Source organism: Delphinapterus leucas, chromosome 14, assembly GCF_059928025.1.
Source record: "Delphinapterus leucas isolate spDelLeu-1000000601 "Yukka" chromosome 14, BTC_Dleu_Yukka2, whole genome shotgun sequence".
Lineage (NCBI taxonomy): Eukaryota > Metazoa > Chordata > Mammalia > Artiodactyla > Monodontidae > Delphinapterus > Delphinapterus leucas.
In genome coordinates, this window is record NC_143142.1 from 3,322,981 (window position 1) to 3,349,196 (window position 26,216).

Sequence of the window (26,216 nt, forward strand, 5' to 3'; positions counted from 1 at the left end):
CAAAACAAAAACAAAAAAACCCTACAATTGGGCTTTTAAATATGAGAAATGGTGATCAACTTCAGTCATCCTTTTAATGTAGAAAATCTGTAAAGAACAAGAGTCTGCCTATGGCTTCATGAAATAAACATTCCTATACTGGGTAAACTGGCACAACCTCTTCTGTGGGCAAAGTAGAAACAGCTAATATATTTAAAATGCACAAACTCTGTGACCAAACAACTCCACTTCTCAGAACTGATTCCAAAGACACACTTGGATATGAGTGCAAAACATGCACCCAAGAATAATCACCGAGGCTACATCCGAAGTAGCAAAAAGACTAACACTGACCTCAGTGTGCGTCAGTAGGGGACCAGTCATATTATGGCGCATATGAGGTACTCAGGTCTGATGCCATGAAAAGAGTACAGATCACTGTTGAGTCATTTAGAATGAACTCCAAGACACATTGTTAATGAAAAGAGGACACGTTGTTAATGAAGTGTTCTTCAAAAGGTGAAGAACACCTTGTGCATATATAGTATGTGTGCACAGAACATCTCTAGAAGGATACAGAAGAAATAGATAATAATGATTCTGTCTAAAGAGGACCAGGGACCAGGGTGGGGGAGAGATTATCTTCTCATCACAGACCATTTTGCATGGCTGGATTCTTTGACCAGATGCATATATTACCTTTTTTTTTTTTTTTTTTTTTTTTTTTTTTTGCGGTACGCGGGCCTCTCACTGTTGTGGCCTCTCCCGTTGTGGAGCACAGGCTCCAGACGCGCAGGCTCAGCGGCCATGGTCACGGGCCCAGCCGCTCTGCGGCATGTGGGATCTTCCCTGACCGGGGCACGAACCCGTGTCCCCTGCATCGGCAGGCGGACACCCAACCACTGCGCCACCAGGGAAGCCCTATATTATCTCTTAAAATTGTTTGAGGTGCATGTGAATATACAAACAATCCAACCAGGTTCATTAAAACCCTCAAATGGGGACTCCCCTGGCAGTCCAGTGGTTAAGACTCTGTGCTTCCACTGCAGGGGATGCGGGTTTGATCCCTGGTTGGGGAACTAAGATTCTGCATGCTGCATGGCACGGCCAAAAAAAAAATTTAAAAAACAAAACAAAAAACCTCAAATGGCTTGGGGTAGTCAGCCCAAATGTCAACTCCATGAGAATGGGGCCTGGATCTGTCTTGCTTACTGAATAAAATAATGGCTGAATGTGTCTCTGGGATCAAGTCCAAACGCCCTAGCCTAGCACACAGCACCCTTCATAGCCTGCATCCCCTGCACAGCCAGGTGCATCCCACTCCTGACACCCTTAGCTCCAGTCCAGCCCTTCCACCTGCAGGACACGCAACGCATCATGTCTTCTGAGCCCCGTGACCATATCCCGACGTTCCCCAATGCCAGCTCCCTTCGGTGAAATCTGACAGCCCCTGCTGCTAACACAGCCGTCTCTCTCACTGTTTCCATTGTCCTCCGAGCCCATCGCTGCCACAGTCACTCTGGGATGCAGTTATATGAACAAGGCAGTCATATCGTACTTAGTGCTTCTATTACAGAATCGATAACCTACAAGGACCTACTGTACAGCACAGGGAACTATACTCAATATCTTGTAATAACCTACAATGGAAAAGAATCTGAAAAAAGAATGTGTGTGTGTGTGTGTGTGTGTGTGTGTAGAGAACTGAATCACTTTGTGGTACACCTGAAACTAATGCAACATTGTAAATCAACTATACTCCAAAAAAAAAAAAATTGGAAAAAACAAAAAAACACAAAATCAGCACACAGGTGGCCATCAAGGACACTTAAAATTACCCTTGAAAATCTCTTAAATCATCTAGAAGATACTATACTACAAAGTTTAAACCCAATATAGCCATTTTTTCCCCCTAACTCCAGCAATAATAAAGAGTGTTACTCTTCAGCTGAACACCAGATGGATTAGCTGGCTTGCACTTAGGGGCAATAGTGTATCAAATAATAAGAGTAAACACAGAAGAATGAAGGATCTAGAATCTTTAAGCAAAATGACCATAAAATGACCAACCTGCTTACACCGTGGGAGCCTCAGGGGAACTAAGGACTTCTGAAGAAACGTTAGATTCAAATCCTCAAGCCCGCACCCACTCTGGGGAATATGGTGAGAATCCTCACCTACTCTACTATGGGAATGCTAAATTTTCTCTCTCTTTCTCTGTTTTCTCTTTTGTGTTTTAAATTAAATGCACAAGACTGAAGCTGTCACTGGGCCAAGAAAGAAAAACTAAGGCCTGGAGACTTGAGTTGGCTTCTGCTCTTGAAGCATGCTGAGTATCTTGATCTTATCATTTCCACTGTTAATGCTGATCCAATCACTGCCACCGCCGCACGCACCCCCAAACTCGTCTGGAAATGCTGATGGCAACTAACTGTTAAGCAGAGCCAGGACAGAAGCCTGCAGGCTGTCTAGCTATCAGCTCGTTTCAGCCTAAAACTACACATCATGCAAAACTAAAGATGTAATGTGCTTCAGAGGATGGGTTAAATAATTGTTATTCCATCTTCTTAAAACTTTAAAATGAGAAGTCAAAAATAAAAAGGTGCTGATAAATGGAAAAGAAACAATTTGAATTCTACTTAGGAAATCCATACCTGAGAGATTTCTGGTTGATGCAGAATCTATAGGGTAGGGCATATGGGATGGGGGTGGTTAGGTACAGATAACAGCTCGTTCTTGATTTATTAAACCTATTTTCAAATGGCATTTCAACACTAGCTTTATGTATGTATTTATTTATTTATTTGTTTGTTTATGGCTGTGTTGGGTCTTCGTTTCTGTGCGAGGGCTTTCCCAGTTGCGGCAAGCGGGGGCCACTCTTCATGGCGGTGCGCGGGCCTTTCACCGTCGCGGCCTCTCTTGTTGCAGGGCACGGGCTCCAGACGCGCAGGCTCAGTAGTTGTGGCTCATGGGCCCAGTTGCTCCGCGGCATGTGGGGTCTTCCCAGACCAGGGCTCGAACCCGTGTCCCCTGCATTGGCAGGCGGATTCTTAACCACTGCACCACCAGGGAAGCCCAACACTAGCTTTATGATCTCATTAATATTCCAAAATAGTTTTTTTTTTTTAATCTTAATTCTCTATGGACTGATACTCGAGCCTTCTTTCCAGTTGACTTGTAACACCTTTAAATTGCTCTGTCCTGGTTCCTTCTGAAACTGAGCAGGACCCTGTGGGGCTCCTGGGCACAAGATCCTTTCTGTGTCCCCCGTTTCTTGTTTGCAGGAAACAGGCTTCACTCAGCCTCCACAACCTTCCCTGAGTTCCAAAGGGCAGGTTCAAACAACTGCTAATCAGGGAAGGGTGGAGATGCAGAGACAGCGGAGGAGAAGTCAAGACACAGTAGTGCGGCCTGGGGGCAGGGTCCTGGTTGGAGATTCTACCTGAGACCAGATTAAAGGAGTGCAGGCCCTGCACACACCCGAATCCTTATCAGCAACCCCATCCTTGAACCACTGCTATAAAACTCCTCACCAGGTATTTGAATTTCTGTGAAAAAACTTCCCAATTTTAAGTTTGGATTGGGACACACAGTTTCAAGGGCAGGAGCCCGCTGTGTCCCCCTTTGCCTGGCAAAGCAATAAAGCTACCCTTTTCTACTTCACCCAAAACTCTGTCTCTGAGTTTTGATTCAGCGGTGGTGCACAGAGGCCGAGCTTTCAGCATCACTTCTGTGAATGATAACTTGATTCAACTAATAAATTCTCTGAGCACCTATTATGTCCCAGGAGTTCTGGCTTATTTGGCTTAAGGAAGGCTATTTATTTATTTATTTATTTTGAGAATGAAAGCATCTCCAATAAATTAAGAGACTCTGAGCATGTTCCAGGAATTGACTGAAGCTCCTTGCACACCCCTGACCCAAGATTCAAAGATTCAGTGGGACTCTACCTGCTTCCACCTGGCTGAAATCCATCCCCTTTAACTGAGCACACAAAGAGGCTTAATCATTTGTGTTTAACTTATGTGAATTTCCATAAACTATGATGTCTTGATTAAAGAAAAAAAAAAAGATAGCAAGAGAAACAAAAAAGATAGGGCAGGCAACACGAATTGCATTCCATTCCATAGCCGTGAGCCCCTGCATGATCCTGAGGTGGGAAACAGGAATCTAATATTCCTTAAGGCCGTCCCACGCTGTGGGCCTCTGAGTGCGAGCGCCTGGCTGGGAGCAATGCTTCTCACAGGACACAGCACCCACTGGCAGCCCAGTGATGTCAACCAAGGCTCACCTGGGGGGGAAACAGTGTCATGTCACTGGCGGGTCGAAGTCACCTGTGCTGAGCTGTGAAATGTTACCCTCTGACGATATTTCAAAAATGTCTGATATGTTAAAAGAAACGATGCTGGTCTTGAATCCATGGTGGAGCTCAGCAAGATGAAGGCTTTTGTGTGAATGCAATGCCCGCATGAACCCGTGAGCCCCAGTTCGGAAAGGTAAACTGGACAGAGCACTGTCTCCCTTGCCCTTCCGTAAATGAAATGAGATAATAACCCATTTGCAGGACATGGTGTTACCGTGCATATTATCTTTGTGGGTGTGTTTTGCAAACAGTAAAGTGTATCTACTTTTTTAATGCAATTCTAATGGGATTCCCGTACTCAAGAGAATTACTGTTAGGAAATCACTCTTTTTAAAAGGAAGCAAAAATACAATCACAAAACAGGCAAAGCATCTAGATCAGGTCTCAAACCCAAATGTCTGCTGAGCTCAGACTGCTGAAATAGATGAATGGGGAGACGGGAGGCGGTGGGGACCATAAGGCATGAGGAGTCCCCACCAAACGGGAGAGAAAGGTCCCATCTGCAGGGGTCAGTCCTGCACTGTCTAATAAGGCAAAGTGGACCAGCGGAGCGCTGCGGACATGGCAAGTCTGAACAGAGTGGTGCAGAGTGGAAAATATACATACAGCGCATTCGTAATTTCTGCACTGATGACATGCTGCTATGATATTTGGATATACTGAGTTCATGGGAATGTATTAGTAAAATTAATTTAACTTCTTAATTAATTTAGTTTCTTTCTGCTTTGTTTAAAGTGACTACTAGAACGTTTTAAATGACACATGCGGCTCCCTTCATGTCTGAACAAGCTGGATTAAATCCTCTTCAGCTCTAGACAGCGGGTACCATGCAGACACCGTCTCACGGTGGCCAGTTCTGCCAGTTCGCCAAGAGAAGCCAGGTATTTGAATTTCTGTGAAAAAACTTCCCAATTTTAACCACCTCCCCTGCAAGTTATTTCCTGCTCCTTCGATGCCAACAATGTTTGTTATTCCCTTAAGTCTTCAAAAGTTCACAGGTCTGCTTTTCCCCTTGCCTTTATTGATAAGAATCAGTAAAGCTTTCACTCTGAAACGAGTGGCCTCCATAGCATCCATTCCCATGTCCCCGCTTCCTGCAGCCTTGAACGTCCCCGTCACTCATTTGAACGGGAAGCACCCAACCCCTGGATCCAACCAGAGCACCCCACCTATGTACGCTCCCATCCCGGGGTATGCAATTTGGGGCCTGGGGCTGCACTTTCAGACACTCAAACTCACTGTTTCTTGCTGGGCTTGAACTGGATGGACGTAGGGTTGGGAGGTGCTAGGAAAGAAAACCTGACAGGAGTGGGAAGTGGACCCAAGACACAGAGAGCCACTGACTCCTGTCCATGTCCTCTTAGCTGCAAAATCACACCTGAAGCCCCCGCCACCTCCAGACTTTTTATAGGATAAGCCGCGAAATCCCAGTCCTTGCCCAGGCCGACTGGGGTTGGGTTTTCAGTGCCGTGAGGCTGAAAATCTCTGCGAGGATTAGAGACCAGCAGCTTAGACTCTTTCTTGTTCGCTGATATAAAATCCACTTGTTGCATCTAGCTCCTTGTAAGCCATCAGAATCTCCGACCACAGCGGGTTATCTTTCCCCCATGCCCCTCCATCCCTTCCACGGCAACAGTCCTCTGACCTCAGAGGGTCCCAAAGCCCCTCCCTGTCTCCCGTTTCTTGTTTGGAGAAAAAGGCTTTAGTCTCCTAGACTCTCCCTGAATTCCAAAGGGTAGACTCAAGAAGTCACTAATTAGGGAAAGGGAGGGGACACAGAAACAGAGTAGAAGCAGTCAAGAAAGAATAGTTCAAAACAACAAAAACAAATAAAAAGGGAAAAATTTTTTAAAAAAGAAGAAAAAAAGAAACAATAGCTCAGTGATAAAACAGAGTCCTAGATCCTCCTGAAGTGATACAGATAACAATGTGATGCATCTCTTTGAGTCGTTCTGCAAGAACTAAGACCCCTCACCCAGGTGGAGGATGGTGACTACACACTGAGCGTAACCATGTGGACCCTGAGGACTGAGGTTCCCAGAACATCACTCCGTTACCTCTCCACCAACCAATCAAAAGAAAGGCATGCACCCTGCAGCCCTCATCCCAAATGTTGCCTTTAAAAACACTTCCCTGAAAACCACTGGGGAGTTTGGGTCTTTGGAGCATGAGCTGCCCATTCTCCTTATTTGGCACCCGCAATAAACACCGTACTTTCCTTCACCACAACCTGGTGTCAGTAGGTTGGCTTTGCTGTGCATCGGGCGCGTGGACCCAAGGCTCGGTTGAGTAACACAGTGAGAAGTGCCCATTGCTCACTCGGCAGCACACACCAGAGCTCCACGAGCATCTCTGACATCCTGTCTCTCCTCTGCTGCATCATCCCAGGTCCTTCCAAATCATTTTCGAATCTATACTCTCCCTCCCTATGTCGCCACCTCAGTCCCTCACTCTGCAATCCTGCTAGCATTCAATCCAGAACCTTCACTGTGGCAACCATTCGGCTCACGCCGGCCAGGCCAGCTGCTCTCTCTTGCTGGCTCTTCAGCTGCCTCGGCTTCTCAACTCCACAAGCCCCTTCCCACCTCAGGGCATCCGCACATACAGGTCCCTTGGCCAGGAATGCTGTTCCCAACCTCTCTCCCTCTTCACCCAGCTAACCTGCAGGTTTGAAACCCCAGCTTAAAAAGTTATTTCTCATACACATATGTTCACAGCGGCACTATTCATAGTAGCCAGTAAGTGGAAACCACCCAAATGTCCTTCAACTGATGGATGGACAAGCAAAATGTGGTATGTCCGTCAACGGGATGTATTATTATTCAGCTATACAAGAATTAAGTACTGATGCATTATGTAAAGTCCTCAAAAAGGACCACATAGCATATGATTCCATTTATAGGAGATGTCCAGAATAGGCAAATCCATGGGGACAGAAAGACTAGTGGTTGCCCAGAGCTGGGGAAGGGAGCATGGGGGGGGGGGGTGACTGCTAATGGGTCTGGGGTGCCTTTTGAGACGGCTGAAAATGTTCTGAAATTAGATAGTGGCAATGGTGTGTGACTTTATGAATATACTAAAAACCACTGATTTGGATGCTTTTAAAAGGGTGAATTTTATGGTATGTGAATTATACCTCAATAAAAGAAACTGTATGAGAAAGAAAAAACTATTTCTCAGGGGAGCCTCCCAGACCCCCCGCCCCAGAACTAGGTCTGTCCTTCGAACATACTTTTACCACCCAGCACTTCTTCCTAGCACTGATCATGCTGTAATTAAATAATCTGTGTAATCGTATGTTCGTGCTAGAAGGCTGGAAACTTCTTTCAAATGACAGGGCTTAGCACTGAGCTGATGTGCTAAAAATTCTCTGGCTCAATGGCTGCTGGCTTCTGCAGGGCTCACCTGTCCTTCCCTGGCTCCACGCCCAGGGTCTTCACAGCGCTGTGCCCACTAGAGATGCTCAATAATAAATATTTGCCAAATGAAAACAATAACCGACAATGATTACATCGGGGGAGGAAAGGAAATAGCCTCTTCCCACTGACTTCATGTCCATCTGCAGTTTCTGAAACTGAGCAGGACCCTGGGGGGCTCCTGGGTCAGAAGCCTTTCTGTGTCCCCCATTTCTTGTTTGTAGGAAATACGCTGCAGCCTCCATGACCTTCCCTGAGTTCCAAAGGGCAGGTTCAAACAGCTGCTAATCAGCGGAGGCAGGGGATGCAGAGACCAGGGGGGAGCAGCTAAGACACAATAGAGCAGGGGGATGGGATGAAGTAGGAGACTGGGATTGACATGTATACACTACTGTGTATAAAACAGATAACTAATGAGAACCCGCTCTATAGCACAGGGAACTCTACTCAATGCACTGTGGTGACCTAAATGGGAAGGAAATCTAAAAAAGAGGGGATATATGTATACATATAACCGACGCACTTTGCTGTATAGCAGAAACTAACACAACATTGTAAAGCAACTACAATCCAATCAGAATTAATTTTAAAAAAAGAAACTATAAAAAGAACTATAAAACTATAAAAAAGAAACCTTGGGGCAGGGTCCTGGTTCCACCTCAAGGGATACACAGAACAACATCTTTGAGCTCTTCTGCAGAACTAAAACCCCCAACAAATGGAAAATGCTAACTACTTGATAAAGCAGTTTTCATTCCAGAGAGAAGGTCACAGTTTTATAACCTCGAGAACCACAGAAGCTCACCAGACCCCCAGAGGCCAGATTAAAGGACTGTAGGCCCTGCACACACCCTGATCCTTATCAGCAACCCCACCCTTGACCCATTGCTATAAAACCCCTCAGGGACTTCCCTGGTGGTCCAGTGGTTAAGACTCCGCGCTTCCACTGCAGGCGGCATGGGTTCAATCCCTGGTTGGGGAACTAAGATCCCGATTGCCACATGGCTTGGCCAAAACAAACAAAAGCCAAAACAACTCCTCACCAAATCCTCCCGGGTTGGGACACACAGTTTTTTGAGGGCATCAGCCCACTGTGGCCCCCTCTGCCTGGCAAAGCAATAAAGCTATTGTTTTCTACTTCACCGAAAACTCTGCTTCCGAGATTTGATTTGGCACCGGGGCACAGAGGCCAGGTTTTCGGCATCATTTCCTTGGCATCTTCTAAAGAAAAAGTAGAAAACTTGAATAGGCTCAGGCTTTTTTCCTTCCCATATGCTTGGCACTCACAGCAGAAGGCAGCTGGGCAGTAGGGTCAGGGTTGCATTGGATGCCACGATGTTTGCCTTTCTTCCTTTTTTTTTTTTTCCCCTTCCAGTGAGTTTCCAGAAAGTCTTGTTTGCTTCTGTTATCTAAAGTGCTTCCCATTCAAATAAAAATACTTTTATACACCGTCTTCCAGACGAAGGCTGAAGGAAGAATACGAGTCACAGCCGCTGTACAAAGTGCTGCTGTCGCTCGGGGACGCTGCGTTCACTGGGGCGCCAGGGTGCTCATCCAAGCACTGACTTTTAGGACTCCCTACTCTGGACCTCGGAAGCCTCAATCCTTCACCTTTTCTTCTTTCCCATCTCTCTCTCTTCTTATTTTGTATGTATGTATGTATGTACGTATTCTATTTTAAAATTTTTTTGGCTGTACCTTGCGGCTTGCGGGATCTTAGTTCCCCAACCAGGGACTGAACCTGGGCCCTTGGCAGTGAAAGTGCAGAGTCCTAACCACTGGACCACCAGGGAACTCCCTTCTTTTCCATCTCTTTTCCTGCATTTCCCTAAACCCTTAGCAGTGCTGCAGACAAACTCTAGGTGTGAGGCCCAGGAGTCTAGCGAGCCTCTGATAGTCCGGTTTAGAGCAAGGGGTCAGCATGCCCTCCCTGGAAATGGTCAGAGAGTAAATACCTCTGGGCTGGCAGGTGGCTGATCTCTGGCCAACTGCTCAGCTCTGCTATTTATTTCAGCCTAGCAGGAGGCGCACTTTGAAACTCTGATCTCCTGTTACCTCGTCACTAAAGCAACGGTGTGACTTTTGTTTTTGTTTTTTTTACATCTATGACTTGTGCAATTTAAACTTCGACCTTCACTGTTAGCAACTGATCTGAACCCCTTCGCCTGATTTAGAGGATCCTCAAGATTGCCTGGTTCTTCTGGAAACTGGAGATTAGAGGTGAATGGGGGCCCGTGGGTCCCCTCGCTGCACCCGGCTTCTAGCTGACCCAGGTGACACCACGGGGACACAGACCAAATGGAGACACAGAGAGCAGCACTGCTGGGCAGGCCAGGCTCCCTGATTCTCGTCCACACAAGAGCCCATGTAACAGTGCCAGCAAACCGCATACCCCAAGCATAGCTCCTTTTTGTTCAGAGGTGAAAAAAACCTCTGATGCAGGTTCCTAACATTTATGGTGCTTAGGAGACAATCCCAGAGAGTAGGCCCTGATTAGGGTTTTAAAAATTCTAGCAAACAGCCCCTAGGTTAGAAGGGAAAGTCACCTGACCCAGGGCAGACTGATTGTACTGAAGGATATGTAAGGTGCCACATAGACAATAAAACAGTCCCTCTCTAGTTATCAATCCCCAGACAAGTATTCCCCCCACATGCCTTCTCCATCACCTACACCTTCTAAAAAACTCCTAGACAGCAGAGGCCCAAGGTTACTACAAAGACCCCAATATACCCAGCTTTTCTTGGTTTTCTCTCAGTATTTTCCCTCTATAATGAAGTTGTGGATTTTTTTTTTTTCCCCTCACTCTTGATGAAGTTAATTTGTAGATCAGGACCCACAAAGTGGAGGCCACCCCATGGCCCGGCTGATGTCACAAATCTCAGCGTACGTCAGCCTGTGCACAGGACAGGCCTCGTGGTCAAGGAAACAATACACATCAGTCACGATGCTCTGACTCATCTTTGGCGTGGTCTCTGACCCTAGAAAAATAGGGCCTGCTGCCTTGTAAGGGAATCCCCGATGGCCTAGTCAGTCATGCCCTGTTTCCATGTTGTTGCTTCTGAGATTCTATAAAACTCGCTCTCAGCCAAAATCCCTCAGAAGAGGGCTAGGCTGCTTGGGAGGCACTGTGCCCCCCAATCCATGGACTGAATAAGGGGCATCAGCGTCATTACTAAATTGTATTCGTTTTGTCGTTAGACACTCTCCATATTCAATTGCCAAGCCCTGTGCATTTCACTTCTTAAATATGCCACTTCCAAACGGCATCTCCTCTGCCACCATCCTGATCTACCCTTCAGGCTGCAGCCCAAACCACCTTCAATGACATATAAACCTGATAGCGTTTCGTGGTTGCATCCTGTTCCTGACACAAAACTGCAGGTCCTGTGTGACGTGCATCCTACCTGCCTCTCAGCCACGTCTGCAGACTCCCCCGAGAGCGGGGTTTGTCAGCCTCGGTACCACTGACATTTTGAGCTCGTTCAGTCTTTGTCGTAGGGCTGTTCTGTGCATTGCAGGGTGTGTAGCTGCATACCTGGCCTCTACCCACTGGATGCCAGGAGCCCCTCACCACCAGTCGTGACAACAAAAATGTCTCCATGTACTACTCCAAGTCCCCGGGGGGCAAAATCACTCCTTCCTCCTCTGCACATTCTCTTGGCCTCTGCTCCCATGGAGAATCACTGACCTAGAACATTCTATACTGCTAAGTTTGCACAACTCAGTTTGGGAAGGGATCCGCTCTTGTCCACATCCTACCTGCTGCCCCTCTGCCTGAGACACCCCACCCCAACACTAACCCTTCCCTGCCTCGCCAACTCAGGTTCATATTCTTACGAATAGCCCACGTTTATTAAGTGCATACTAAGCACCAAGCCTGGTTCAAAACACTGAAAATGTATTACCTTATATTTGATCCTGATAACAAGCCTCTGTGGCAGGTCTGAGCTGCAATTATGTAACCTGGCTTAGATATTAGGGATTTTAAGCAGGGAAGGCGCCTTGTGAAGGCAGGAGGTCTGCTCCAGAGCCTGTGTCTTTCTACCAGTTTGCGATGCCTGAACCATCCCACGTCTAGCCTGGGGTGGTTCCCCAGAGCATCCTACACGTCCAGTCCTGTACGGATGTGCCCATCACAAGTCAGCACCGCTATTTATGTATCGGGTGTTCATTCACAACTACAAGCTTGAGTGTGCAAGAACAGACTCATTTCTTCTTTTTTTAAGTCCCTCCTTAATTAACTCAGACACCCTCCCCTGCTAGACTGATGAGGACCCCGACCTTACTCGTTTGAGGGGGGGCTCCCTCCGCTGCTGCCCAGGGTCCCTTGAGGGTCGCAGGGGTCTTCCCCAGAGAACGTGTGAGGAGCTCCTCTGGTTCTCACTGCTTCCTGGTAATTGGCTCCCAGGGAAGTCTGTCACCATGGAAACCTCCCTGCCCTCCCCTTCAGGAGACCGAGCATCCTCTCCTCAAGGAACCTAGGCTTTCACAAGACAGAAGATGTCTTCCAGCAACTTCCGCTTTTCCCTTTTTCTTCCCCCCCACCCCCAGCCATCCTTCCTGAGTGAAGGGGAGACCAAAGCCTGGCTCTGAAGACAGAGCAAAGCACAAAGAACAATCTTTATTCTGCGTCATGCACAGCCAGGAAAACAAAGAACAAAGTAACTAAAGGGCCCTGCACCCTGCTGAATGTCCGTGGAAGTGCCCGCCTGGCTCCCCTGAGGGCCCGTTGGTGGCTGCAAGCCTTTGGAAGATTGGGGCTCCAGTGTACAGCTCAAGTGAGGAGTGCAGTGTTAAATAATGGATGTTCTCGCTAGTTTCCACAGCATAAACTATGGGTGCAGGCTCTGCTGGACTGGCCCCTCTCTCTCTGACCTCCTTTCCTTGCCGTAGGCCAGAGAGCATGGATTCTTTCTGTTTCTCAAGCCTGTCAAGCTTGCTCTGACCCCAGGACCTGTGTCCATGCTATTACTCTGTCCCAGGTCCATCCATCCTTCCAGATCCTTGAGTGGCTGCCTCCTTCTGTCACTGGGGTCTTGGCCTGAATGTCACCTCCTCAGAGAGTCCTCCTCTGAAGCCACAGCCCCAGTCACCTCCTTCATTTCTGGTTAATCCTGCAGTCTCTCTCTCCCCCACTGGAATGTGCTCCATGAGGGTAGAGACCACCATGTGCCTCCTGGCTGTTTATGTCCAAATGGGTGACAGCTGGTACTTCCCTGGCGGTCCAGTGGTTAAGACTCTGCACTTCCATGGCAGGGGGCAGGGGTTCGATCCCTAGTGGGGGAATTAAGATCCCGCATGCCACACAGCACGGCCAAAAAAATAAATAAATAAACAGTGGTGAGCATAGCTGCCTTCCAAATGAGTGATAGCAGTGCCACTGACTTAAGATAAACCTGTGCAGTGAAAATCCTCATGAGAAAAACCTAACGGTAAACTTCCGAAGGCTGATGTACCCTGTCGCTGCTGCTCTTTAGGAGAAGAGGACGTGAAAGGGGAGGTGTGGCCGCAATCACTCATTTGGATGATGAGGAAGAAGGCCCACAGAGGGGAAGTCAATTGAGAAATTTCATGAAGCAAGTCAGTTTGCTTAAAAAAAAGAAAAAAAAAGCTGCTATGAAACTTCAGGCACTAATCAGCTCCCTCCCTGCCCTGGGGACTTACCTTCCAGCAGGGAGAAGACAAAAAGTGGAGGAATAAACCTAGAAAACAAGATAACTGCAGGGAAAGACAAATGTTAAGAAGATAACCAAGCAAGGAGGTGGGGAACGTGGAAATGGCTGAGGGGAAGAGGAAAGGCTACTTTGTGGGGTTTTTTGTTTTGTTTTTTCGCCACACTTCACAGGCACGCGGGATCTTAGTTCCCCGACCAGGGATTGAACCCGTGCCCCTGCAGTTGAAGCTTAGAGTCTTAACCACTGGACCGCCAGGGCAGTCCAAGGAAAGGCTACTTTGGATGGCAGGTCCAGTAACACTGGTTTGCACTTTTGCTGCGCCTTCTGCCTGGAAATCCTGGTCCACCCCTACTCCCACCCCCACCCCGCCAGGCCTCCCCAGCTTCAAGGGACCCTCGTCGCACCCGGGATGCTGCGCAAACGTCACTCTAAGAAGGAGGCCTCCCCGGAGCATCCCGCCTAAAACAGCGCACGCGCACAAGCGGCCCTCGCGGGTGTGTGTACACGGATCTATAGGTATCACTGTATATTTATAGCCATGTGTTTGTATTCTTTCTCTCCCGTCCCCGCAGACGTGCCGTGTCCCTAAGCCCCGACTTCGCGTTCCGTCGCCGCCTCCCCAAACCTAGGGCGCTCACGATCGATCAATACGGAGCGTCCGTGAAGACGGCCGCGCCAAGATGCGTCCGCAGAACGCCGAGCAGCCTCCGCCGCGCCGAGGCCTGCCTCGCGGGGCCGCCCAGGCGCCGGGCACCTGGGTACCTTTCCACGGCGTCAGCGGCCAAGCGGCCTCGGGGGAGCGTTAGGACCGCAGCGCCGGGCGGGTCCCGGGCACCCGTGCCGGAGCCAGACACGCGCCCCTCGCCGCCCCCGCGCTACCCCGGGCCCCGCACCCTCCGGCCGGTCCGTTTGGGCGCGCGGTTCGGGGAGGCCGGGCCGCCCCCCGCGCCCCCGGCCGGTGCCCCCGCCGGGACCCGGGCCGCCGCCGCACCTACCGGACGCGCTGGGCCGTGATGGCGTTGCCCGTGTGCCGCCGGAGCACCGCCAGGAACAGGAGCCGCATGGCGCCGCCGCCGCCGCCGCCGCCGCCCGGCCGTCCACCGCCCGCCAAGGCCCGGCCCGGGGCGGGAACGCGGGCCGGGGCGGCCGGGGTCCGTCAGCCCGCCCGCCGCTCCCCAGGCCGCGCCCGCGCTCGCCGGCTCCGGGGCCGGGGCTCAGGGGCGCGCGGAGCGGCGGCGGGGGGGGGCGTGTCCGGGGGGTGGGGGAGTGGGCGCGGGGCCCCTCCCACGGGACCATTGGCAGGGGATCCCTGTGTCCCCTCCAAGGGAACCAGAAGGGACTCCCATAGGGGTCCCGGAGCGGCCGCAGGTCTGCTTCCATGGGGACTGTCACCAGAGGTGATTTCGGGTCCCTTCGCACAGAGACAAGGGGTGGGTGGCCACAGTCCTCTGCCACAGGGACCAGGGTTGGCCACAGGCTCCCCACACAGACACGCACACACTCACTCACTCACACACACACACACACTCAGAGGGACCAGGGTGGCTGCGCGCTGCTGCCATGGGGACCAGGGGTCCGCGGGCCCCTTTCCACGGTGGTCGGCACCAGGGGTGACGGCCGATTCCCTGCCACAGGGGCCAGAGGAGGCCATGGGTGGACTCCCAAGGGGACCAGGGTGAGCAGTGTCCACTCCCATGGGGCCACCACCAGGGATTTCTGGTATCTCTTGAAAATGAGAGATGGGGCAATAGCAGCCATCTTTCCCACAGCAAACAGCTAAGAAGCAGGTGCCCCTTCAGAAGTGTTGAGAGAAACTGAGGGCTATTTAAAGTTTTAGTTAGAGCAAAAGTTTACTCCAACTGGGTAGCACAGAACCGGAAGTGGCCAGGAGGGCCCCCAAACAGGAGCTGCGGTGAGGCTTTTATACCTGAAGGCATAAGCAAAGCAAGGCAATCATTGATTGGCTACTGCTGAAAGTCTAGCTGGCTCTTTCTGATTGGTTGTCTTTAGGTTTCGATTCTGTAACCTTGAGGCATTTACAGCTTGGGTTTTGGTTTAAGGAAGAACCTGGGCATTTAAGCCCCCTCAGTCAGGTGGCCTCCTTGCTTAACAGATGGGACCTGAGCTCCCCAGTTTACCACAGTGGTTGTAAGTACATTGCAATTCCTTTGTGAGCTCAATCTGTATTCCTGTTGTTAGAAGAAGTTGAAGTTTGTATCTTGGCTCCATAGTCACCAGGGACAGAGACCTCTCTCTTTCTTCTCCAGCATGGTCTTGTTTGGCCTTTATTATTTATTTTTTTAAATTATTTATTTATTTATGGCTGCGTTGGGTCTTCGTTTCTGCGCCTGGGCTTTCTTTAGTTGCCGCAAGCGGGGGCTACCCTTCGTTGTGGTGCGCAGGCTTCTCATTGCGGTGGCTTCTCTTGTTGCAGAGCAGGGGCTCTAGAGCACGTGGGCTTCAGCAGTTGTGGCACGTGGGCTCAGTAGTTTCAGCTCGCAGGCTCAGTAGTTGTGGCGCTCGGGCTTAGTTGCTCTGTGGCATGTGGGATCTTCCCAGACCAGGGCTCGAACCCATGTCCCCTGCATTGGCAGGCGGATTCTTAACCACTGTGTCACCAGGGAAGTCCCTGGCCTTTATTCTTAAGATGGCCTCTAGGTGCAATGTGACTGCCAGAGCTCCACCCATCACATTCACATTACAGGCCAGCAAGAAGGAAGGGCAAAATGGTGCATTTCATTTTAAGGGCCCCTCCTGGAATTACACACTGCCTCTGTGACTTTATCTTACTGTGCACATGACCACATCTTCCACCCAAGGCAGCTGGGAAATACAGTCTGTTAGCTGGGTACCTTGCCACCCTGAATAAAATGGTGGACTAGGATGTGGACATTATCTTTTTCAGGGCTACCATTCAATCCACTTCAGAGGCCCCTTTCACAGATGGCTGCATGTACGAAGGCCCCCAGTGACTCATCTGGGACTGTTCTCCACACACGCCCTCCCCTCCCCCCCCACGCTCTCTGTCCCTTCTGTACTGACCCCATATTCTGTTTCACGATCAGGGAGTGGCCAGCCCACCCCTCACCCTGGTCCTTGAGCTCACTCACAGGTCTAGCCTCCGCTTGCTGGGGACACCATCCTGCACCGGGAAGGCCCTCAAGAGATGTTTGCTGGATTAAATAAAACCACTGAATTTGCTGTTGTGAGACTTTATTCCCATGAGAGTGCAGTCCTGATTTTTCTTTAGTGAAAGTCAGTGCTGCCACAATAGGATTTTCCGGGCTGAAACTGGCTTTTATTTGATTTTTCTGGAATACACCAGTTCCATAAGGTAAGAGATTCTGACATATCTTTGGGGGCCCATAACTTTATCCTTTCATGGCTTCCGTTTACCCATTTGGAAAATAAGAACTATACACAGTATCATAGTTAATTAGTTCATTTTGATGAAGTCCTTTATGATTCTCCCAAGTAGGTAATATAAAAGAGTACGAAGACAACTGTGTTATTATTCAATAATGTAGAAATAATTACGGGGGGGCGGTGGAACAGAAGAGGTTGTTGGCATCTCAGGAGATTTCTCCAGATGCTTCTAACATAAGGGTCTTAAAATATTTGTAGACAAAAATGTGTTTTTCCTTTGATCATAGTGTTTGCTCAGACCATCTCTTTAGTTCCTAGCACCAGGGAAAATTATCTACCCTGTATAAAAGTGATAGTGTTTTCAAGGGAGGGCACTGTGGGCATATTGACTTTAGAAATGGGTCTGTGATAAAAATCAACACTTCAGGGGAATTCCCTGTAGGTCCAGTGGTTAAGATTCTGTGCTCTCACTGCTGAGGGCCTGGGTTCCATCCCTGATCCGGGAACTAAGATCCTGCAATCCACGTGGTGCAGCCAAAAAAAAAAAAAAAAAAGAGCAACACTTGACATCTTTTTCTCTTTTTTTTCCTTTCATGATATTAATAAGTGAGGCATTCTGCTTATTTCCATCAGAGTTTTCCATCTTTGCACCATCATTCCTCTCCATAGTACTGAGAACTACAAATGCTGTGTGTGTGTGTGTGTGACAGAGACAGAGAGAGATCTTCATTAAAAAAAAAAAAAAAAGATACATGCAGAACTGAAGTGTGGTTTAAGTGCACTGGTTATGTTTCCTTTTTCTGGCTTTCACTGACAGCACTTGAAAGTGACCAAATGCAAAAAAACAAAGCTGTTGGTCTGAAAGTAACTAGTTCCCTCCAGTGTCCTTTAATGAACATGTGGAAATCAACCGGGAGTGAGTGATTTTCCCTTGAGCTTCGGGCAAGAAAGCAGGCCTGTGATTCCCACTGCTGTTCTGACGTCTGCGCAGACTCATTTCATAACTTTTCGGCAGGAGGATGCTCTCCCCAAAGATTCTCAGCACTGCTGAACGAGACAGTGAGTCTGACAGCATTTGGTGCAGCTACAAGGCTTCCTATTTCTAATTACGGAAGAGACACAAGTCCAATTCTGTGCACACTGGAGGTTTACTAAAGGGAAGATGTTCTAACTGCTTCCAGTAACAACCTGTTATTTGCAGAGGCCCATAGTTAATCTTTAAGACTTTCAATTAACTTTTATTACATAACCAAGTTTTGTTACATAGCCATACAGATAAACAAAACAGAATTTTAAAATCACACAGCATCCCATTATCTGAGAAAAAGGCTATAAACACTTTGGTTTCAAGTTTTTCCAGACTTCACAAATAATCATCGTAGTAGTGATGCTCGCCTGTGCCCGGCACTGTCCTAAGCACTCTGCCATACTCCTCAGTCCCCGGCCCCAGTCCTCGACGGCATCAGTCCCCGCCCCAGTCCTAGACGGCATCAGTCCCCCGCCCCAGTCCTAGACGGCATCAGTCCCCCGCCCCAGTCCTCGACGGCATCAGTCCCCGTCCCAGTCCTCGACGGCATCAGTCCCCCGGCCCCAGTCCTCGACGGCATCAGTCCCCCGGCCCAGTCCTCGACGGCATCAGTCCCCGCCCCAGTCCTAGACGGCATCAGTCCCCGGCCCCAGTCCTAGACGGCATCAGTCCCCGGCCCAGTCCTAGACGGCATCAGTCCCCGCCCCAGTCCTAGACGGCATCAGTCCCCGCCCCAGTCCTAGACGGCATCAGTCCCCCGCCCCAGTCCTAGACGGCATCAGTCCCCCGCCCCAGTCCTAGACGGCATCAGTCCCCCGCCCCAGTCCTAGACGGCATCAGTCCCCCGCCCCAGTCCTAGACGGCATCAGTCCCCCGCCCCAGTCCTAGACGGCATCAGTCCCCCGCCCCAGTCCTAGACGGCATCAGTCCCCCGGCCCCAGTCCTAGACGGCATCAGTCCCCCGACCCCAGTCCTAGACGGCATCAGTCCCCCGACCCAGTCCTAGACGGCATCAGTCCCCCGACCCAGTCCTAGACGGCATCAGTCCCCCGGCCCAGTCCTAGACGGCATCAGTCCCCGCCCCAGTCCTAGACGGCATCAGTCCCCCGCCCCAGTCCTAGACGGCATCAGTCCCCCGCCCCAGTCCTAGACGGCATCAGTCCCCCGGCCCAGTCCTAGACGGCATCAGTCCCCCGGCCCAGTCCTAGACGGCATCAGTCCCCCGGCCCCAGTCCTAGACGGCATCAGTCCCCCGGCCCCAGTCCTAGACGGCATCAGTCCCCCGCCCCAGTCCTAGACGGCATCAGTCCCCCGCCCCAGTCCTAGACGGCATCAGTCCCCCGGCCCCAGTCCTAGACGGCATCAGTCCCCCGCCCCAGTCCTAGACGGCATCAGTCCCCCGGCCCCAGTCCTAGACGGCATCAGTCCCCCGCCCCAGTCCTAGACGGCATCAGTCCCCCGCCCCAGTCCTAGACGGCATCAGTCCCCCGGCCCCAGTCCTAGACGGCATCAGTCCCCCGCCCCAGTCCTAGACGGTATCAGTCCTCCGGCCCCAGTCCTAGACGGCAGGCACTATGGTTCTCACCACTTTGCAGATCAGCAAACTGAGACACAGGAAGCAGGAGACCTCCCAAAGTAACACAGGCAATGCAATTCCTTACTATGATTCTTTGGCTCTCTTTTGGACTCAGTTGTTGACTTTTATCCTGTTTTTTGTGTGTGATTGTTACAAAAAATAGGAACACTCTACACTTTGTGGGGAGGGGAGTAACTGCTCTTTTTGCAATTGTGATAGGCAAAATTCTAACTTGGCCCCCAAGATTTCCCACCTCCTGTTTTACACCTTCTTCCAGTTCAAACACCCATCCAGGTGGTGCTGTGAAGAGAATTTGCAGAAGTGATTCAATTCCCAAATCAGTTGCCCTCCATATGCAGGGTGAGTCAAACCCAAGAGCTGTTTCTTTAAAGGGACTGGGCATTTCCTGATGTTGGAAAGATGCAAAGTATGAGAGAGGATACGATGTCAGGGAGATTCTCTATTGCTGGCTTTGGGGATAAAGCGGGGCTGCGTGACAAGGAGTACTGGCAGGTACGAGGGGCTGAGAGCAGCCCCCAACTGCCAGCTAGCATGAGATGGGCCCCCCTAACCCCCCGACCTCAAGGAACTACACTTGGCCACAAGCACAGGAGCTGGAAAGAGCTCTAGGTGAGATCTCAGCCCCATCCACACCTCACTGTCAGCTTTGTGAGACCCTGAGCTGAGAACCCAGTCAGGCATGCCCAGTCTCCCGACCTGCAGAGCTGCCAGATAATAGGTGCCTGTTGTCTGAGCCGCTAAGGCTGGGGTCATTTGTTACACAGCACAGAAAACTAATACAATGACATATCAGCAATACTTCTCAGAACCTACTTCTACAGTATCATGCGAGTAACTACATAACATTCCAGTGTATGCCAGCACTGTAATTTATTTAACCAATGCCTTCTTGTTGTGTATCTTTGCTGTTTCTAATCTTTTTGCTATTTTAAGCAACACTGCAATGAACATTTTATATCTAAGTCTCTGCGCACATTCTTAAGTTCCCAGAAATGGAACTGCACTTTCAAAGTGCAGGCAAATGTGGTTTTCATACAAGTGACTAATTGTTCTCCAGAACAGTCGTACAATGTAACTCTGCATTGGTCATTTACACGCACACTCACCTACCAAAACACAGCGAACACTGGGTATTTCTCCATTCAAGGGACAAAGCATCCCTCTTTTTGCATTTTTAATCATTGGTGAAATTTGATTTTCTTTCCTGAAGGGCATTGTATTTTTTCTTTTCTCTCTCTGTGCAGGCATATGTATGTATTGCTTGTATTAGTTGGGGCTTTTTCAATTGCAGATGACAGAAAGTCACTCTTGCTTAATCAAAATGAGAATTTATGGGCTCACAGTTGAAATGTCCGGGGTGGGGCGGGAAGCTACTTTAAGCCAGGGTCAGAACCAAGACCTAGAAAATGTCATTTTGAAACAAGGGCTTTCTCACTTCATTTCAACCTTCTCTGGGTTGCTTAATTCTTGGGTTTCACAAGATGGTCCCCAGCAACTCCAGGCTTATATCTTTATAATTCCAAATCTAGCAGGAAGAGGAATGTTTTTTCCTGGTTACTCCAGAGTAAGTCATGGGGTTAGCTCTGATTAAACCAATTTGGGTCGCATGTCCATCTTTGAACCAGCCGCTGTAGTGCAATAGATGGACTACTGCTGATTGGATGGGCTTAGGTCACACGACCATTCCTAGCCTAGGGGACCAGCCAGTCCTACCTGAACCAGAGAGAGCATTGATTTCCCTAGAATATCCAGGTTCTCTTACCAGAGGAGGAATAGATGCTGACTAGGCCCAAGGGACAGCTCTTCCCCATAATGCCTGGACATTCACTTTGCCAATTTTATTTACGGGATGCTTATCCAATACATTTCATAAGATTCCAAAGAACTCTATAAAACAGGACAGCAACTTTCTCATATGTATTTCAATTTTTTTTTCAGTTTGTTTGCTGTTAACTGCAATGGTTCTTTTCTTTTTTACAGATAAGTTTTATATCTTTATGGAGTCAAATCAATTAACTTTTCCTTTATGGCTTTAGTGTTAGACTTAGAAAAGCATTCCCCTCCTGAGATTTTATATTTGCCCAGTTTTCTCTTAACGCTTTTATCTTTTCGATTTGTCCATGATAATATTTTATCCATCTGGAATTTATGTCAGTACAATATGTGAAGCCAATTTTCCCCATATTTACTTTCTTCCAACAGAATTTATTGAATAATCCATTCTTTTCCCCATGGATTTGGAAATGCCTTTAATTATGACATGATCAATTATTTTATGTATGTGCTTCAATTTTTATCCTTTGGATTCATCTCCATTGATCTTTCCTGTAAGGCCTAATTTTCAAAATAAATACACTTATAAGTACTAATTATCTATTTTATGATTGCAACATAAATTAAGATATAAGGAATTTTTTTAAAGTGGTAGTTAGAAGAGAATGGTTAGGCGTGGTCCCACATTTGTTCACATCTTGTACTTCAAATAGGAAGAAACAGAAGTTCACTTTCTTTCACTGAACTCTCTCACTCCCTCTTATACCTCCCTCTTTTTATCTGTGAATGCCTGACTTTAGCAGATGTCTTGTAGGTCTTTAAAACCCAGGAGGGAAAGAACCCAAGAAGGAGAGGTTGCTACTCCAAAGGTCAAATAAAGCGAGTGCTTCAAAAAAGTCAAATCAAAACCCATCTTCCTGGTCACATGCTCTCACATCTTCCATAAAAATAAAACACAAGTCATCCTGAAAGCTGAATTCATTCTCACAAAGGCAGGTTGGTATGGCTTTGCTTTGGGCTCCAGAAAACAAGACTTGATTCCATTCCATTGGTTGGCTCTGTTTTTAGTCCTTCTACTTTCTGCTTCTACCTAGATTATCCCCAGCCAGATAGAACCATCGCAATAGGGACTCCCTGCGATAAATAGAATTTCTGACAACTTTCCACACCTGAGGAGAGTCGAAAGACCGATGACATGGCCTGCGACTTTAGCTAATGACCTATGCCATGGCCTGATGCACAAAGGTGAGCTGGGCTTAAGTCCCTCTGCAGGGAACTGGGACACAGAAAAGCAGAAGCACTGGCTGTGAGCGCCGACAGTGAGCCGTCACGACTCATGGGGAAGGTGTTCAGCCGTTTGTGGATCGAGCGAGTGATGCGTGGAGGTGGAGAAAATCCATGATGACTATCTGTAAACCAGCATTTTGAGGAAGCTGAAACTGTGAGCAGGCACATGCCACTGTCTGGTCGCAAGGGCCGAGCCATGCAGATGTGAAATGAGAAGCAGAAATATCATGAAAAAAGAGAAATTGGGCAGCCCCTGAAATGTCCTCAACCTTGGGTGGTTTCTGAATACCTCCCATCAGAGAGCATCTTCTCTGAGTTCTGCTCTGAGAAAGGCATAGGGGACAGGGTGACGGCGGAGAAGGAAGGGCCCTGGGTTTTGAGCAAACAGTGCATTTCCAATTCTAGTCCACACCACAAGCATACCTGCGGTAAGGTCCTCTTTCCCAGAGGGCCCTGGAGGCAAAGAGGCCGCCCGTAAAACTTGATAAGACGGTGTCACCTATCCCTGGACTCCTGCTGTGTGAGTTAGGTCTTTTATTTACTTGATTATTTTAGGTGCATGGGAGAGGCCCACACAACTGCTTTCAGGAACAGGGGGTGTATCACAAGTATACCCAACGAAGTGGTGACACTCAAGGTACATCAGCTATCAGTTCTTGTAAGTGTTCAATCCCTGGGGCTTAGTACACAGGCTGCAAGCTCACTGATCACAGGGGCCAGGCAGAAAACTCTAAGAGGGCTTCCCTGCTGGCGCCGTGGTTACGAATCCGCCTGCCGATGCAGGGGACACGGGTTCGAGCCCCGGTCCGGGAAGATCCCACATGCTGCGGAGCGAGTAAGCCAATGAGCCACAACTACTGAGCCTGCGCTCTAGAGCCCGTGAGCCACAATTACTGAGCCCGAGTGCCACAACTACTGAGCCTGCGCTCTAGAGCCCACAAGCCACAGCTACTGAGCCCACGAGCCGCAACTACTGAGCCTGTGCTCTGGAGCCCGCAAGCCACAACTACTGAGCCCACATGCCACAACTACTGAAGCCTGGTCTCTGGAGCCTGTGAGCGGTTTTCTGAGAGAAAACTCTAAGAGCGAATTGGGCTGTGTGTGTAGGGAGAAATATCAGGCTGCCCTCCCCTTATATTTTTTATTTTCCCACTTTTTGATCAAATCACAATAGGTGGTTTGGGGCTACACGTAACAGAAAATCCAACACAGTGGCTTAAACAATGTCAAATTACTATCTTTTGTTATGTGACATCTCTCTGATTTTTTTTTTTTTTTTTTTGCGGTACGCGGGCCTCTCACCGTTGTGGCCTCTTGTGGCCTCTCCCGCTGCAGAGCAGAGGCTCCGGACACGCAGGCTCAGCGGCCATGGCTCACGGGGCCAGCCGCTCCGCGGCATGTGGGATCTCCCCGGACCGGGGCACGAACCTGTGTCCTCTGCATCCCAGGCGGACTCTCAACCACTGCACCACCAGGGAAGCCCTCTGATTCTTTACTGTGCTATCCACACAGCTGGCTTCATCCTACACTGGTTTATCACATGACTGTGAAATAGCTCCCCCCACCACCCCGGCAACTAGGGCTATGGGCGTCCTAATTCACGCCTGGTCTGGAAGGGTGTATCTCTCTTGCAGTCACTGGAGTCCTTTCCTTCAGGCTGGCTGGGCCCATCTATGTCACTTGTCTTCTCCTGGGCCCCAGGGGAAATTCACATCCAGAATGGCTGGAGTCCGGGTTTCTGAACACCGTGAAGACGCATTGGAGACTTAGCACTGGTGTTGACTAGTCAGATCCAGATACAAGGATGAAGCTAGTTTCTTCTGAGCTCTATGGGTAGCTGGTGGGGAGCAGGGAGAAAAAGGGTGTGGATGTTGGTGACAAGTAGCCAATCGGGCCCACTGCACCTTAATATAGAGCAGGGCTGTCCAGCAGAAGTCTCTGTAGCGGTGGAGTGATCAGTGCTGTGCTGTCCGATATGGCAGCCCCTGGTCACCTGGGTCCACTGAGCACTTGAAATGTGGCTGGTATGATTTGAGAAACAAAGTATTTCACTGTGTGAAATTTGAATGAATTTAAGTTGGGCAGTGGACAGTGCAGATATGGGGAATAATTTCTCTATTGGGAGAAAAATAAGACAACAGAGAGTTGGGAGGATCCGTGTAAGCCAGACAGTTGGTGCCCCGTCTAAAGGTAGGGGCAGGTACCTGGTGTCAGCAGATCATGGCTCTGGGGGAAGGCAGGCATGTTTTCATTACCTGATGCTGCCTAACTAACCTCCCCAGAACTTAGCAGCTTAACATGACAATCATTTAATTTGTTCACCTGCATCTGTTAATTCTGCAAGCTGGGTGGAGGCTCAGGTGGGCAGTTTGTCCCGTTGGTCTTGCTGGTGGTTACTTGTGTGTCTTCCTTCATCGGGAAGGTGGGCTGGGAGGCTGAGGCACCGGGACCCCTTCTCCATGTAGCTGCAGGATCTCCCCCAACACGTGGTCTCTCCAGCAAGGTAGCTGGTTCAGGGCTCCCAAGGCACAAAAGAAATTCTAAGGTTTACGTTCAGACCTGGCTCAGGGACGCTTCTGCCACAGTCTCTTCACCAAAGCAGGTCACAGTCTCAGCCCTTTGGCACTGTGACCTGCAAAGAATGCGTAAAGGCACAAATACCAGAGGCGTGGTTCACGCAGGGGCGGGAGGTGGTCACTAGTGTCACAGGCAGTCGCACGTCCCAGTGTTGCCAGGGCTCCCGTCTGTTTTTTCAAGAGCAGCAGGGCATCCAAATTTATATGTGAAACCTCCTTTTTTTTTTTTTTTGTTTTTGCGGTACGCGGGCCTCTCACTGTTGTGGCCTCTCCCGTTGCGGAGCACAGGCTCCGGACGCGCAGGCTCAGTGGCCACGGCTCACGGGCCCAGCCGCTCGGCGGCACGTGGGATCCTCCCAGACCGGGGCACGAACCTGTGTCCCCTGCATCGGCAGGCGGACTCTCAACCACTGCGCCACCAGGGAAGCCCGAAACCTCCCAATTTTTAACTGTTGGCTCACTTTTTTTTTTTTTTTGGTAACAGCATTATTGAAATGTAATTCACATACCATACAGTTCATCCATTTAAAGTTCGTCCATTTAAAGTGTACAATTCAATGGTTTTTAGTATATTCACTGAGTTGTGCAACTATCACCACGATTCCAGAACATTTCATTACTACAAAAAGGAACGCCACACCTTTTAGCGGTCACTCCCCAATCTTCCCTTCCCCCCAGCACTGGCAATCACACACCAGTCTGCATTCTGTCCCTGTAGAGTTGCCTACTCCGGACACTTCATAGAAATGGAATCTGGAATTATATGGTCTTGGTTCGCTTCTTTTAAACATCGCAACCAAATGAAAACATTTCTGCCCGCCTGATTTGTTTTGCAGCCTCTGGGTACCCAGATTGGGGTGCATAGCAGACCTCCCACGGACCAGCAACAAGTGCTCACGAGTCCTGGGTGCACATCCTAAGCTCTGTAACTGCTGCCTCCCACCTCCCACCCCCCTTTCACCTGGCTTTATCCTTCTTAAACAAGACCACCCAACCGGGTTAGCTTGCTGTTATCCAAAATGGCACATCTGTTTTGGGCAGAGTGTCACCACTAAGTCACCACATGATTCAAGCTGAATGGCTTTATTTTCATTCCACGTTTAACGTTATTCTGCTCTTTGCCTGAGCATATCATGCCGTCAGTCTTAAAACAGAC

At 49.3% G+C, this 26,216-nt stretch overlaps 1 protein-coding gene across 8 annotated transcripts in view; it reads right to left on the reverse strand.

Annotated features, from left to right (window-relative positions):
• The window catches only part of GLT1D1 (glycosyltransferase 1 domain containing 1), a 148,421-nt gene extending 133,837 nt beyond the window's left edge, over nt 1–14,584 (reverse strand). For 2 of the 8 annotated variants that reach the window (XM_089894348.1, XM_089894350.1), the window contains exon 1: nt 14,430–14,579. In XM_089894348.1, the coding sequence (XP_089750474.1) occupies nt 14,430–14,497 (68 nt within the window). In that variant the 5' untranslated portion in view covers nt 14,498–14,579. Of the gene's footprint in view, nt 1–14,429 lie in introns of all 8 variants that reach the window. The other 6 variants (XM_089894349.1, XM_089894346.1, XM_089894347.1 and 3 more) reach the window with 6 other exon arrangements.
• Nucleotides 14,585–26,216: the final 11,632 nt, after the last annotated feature.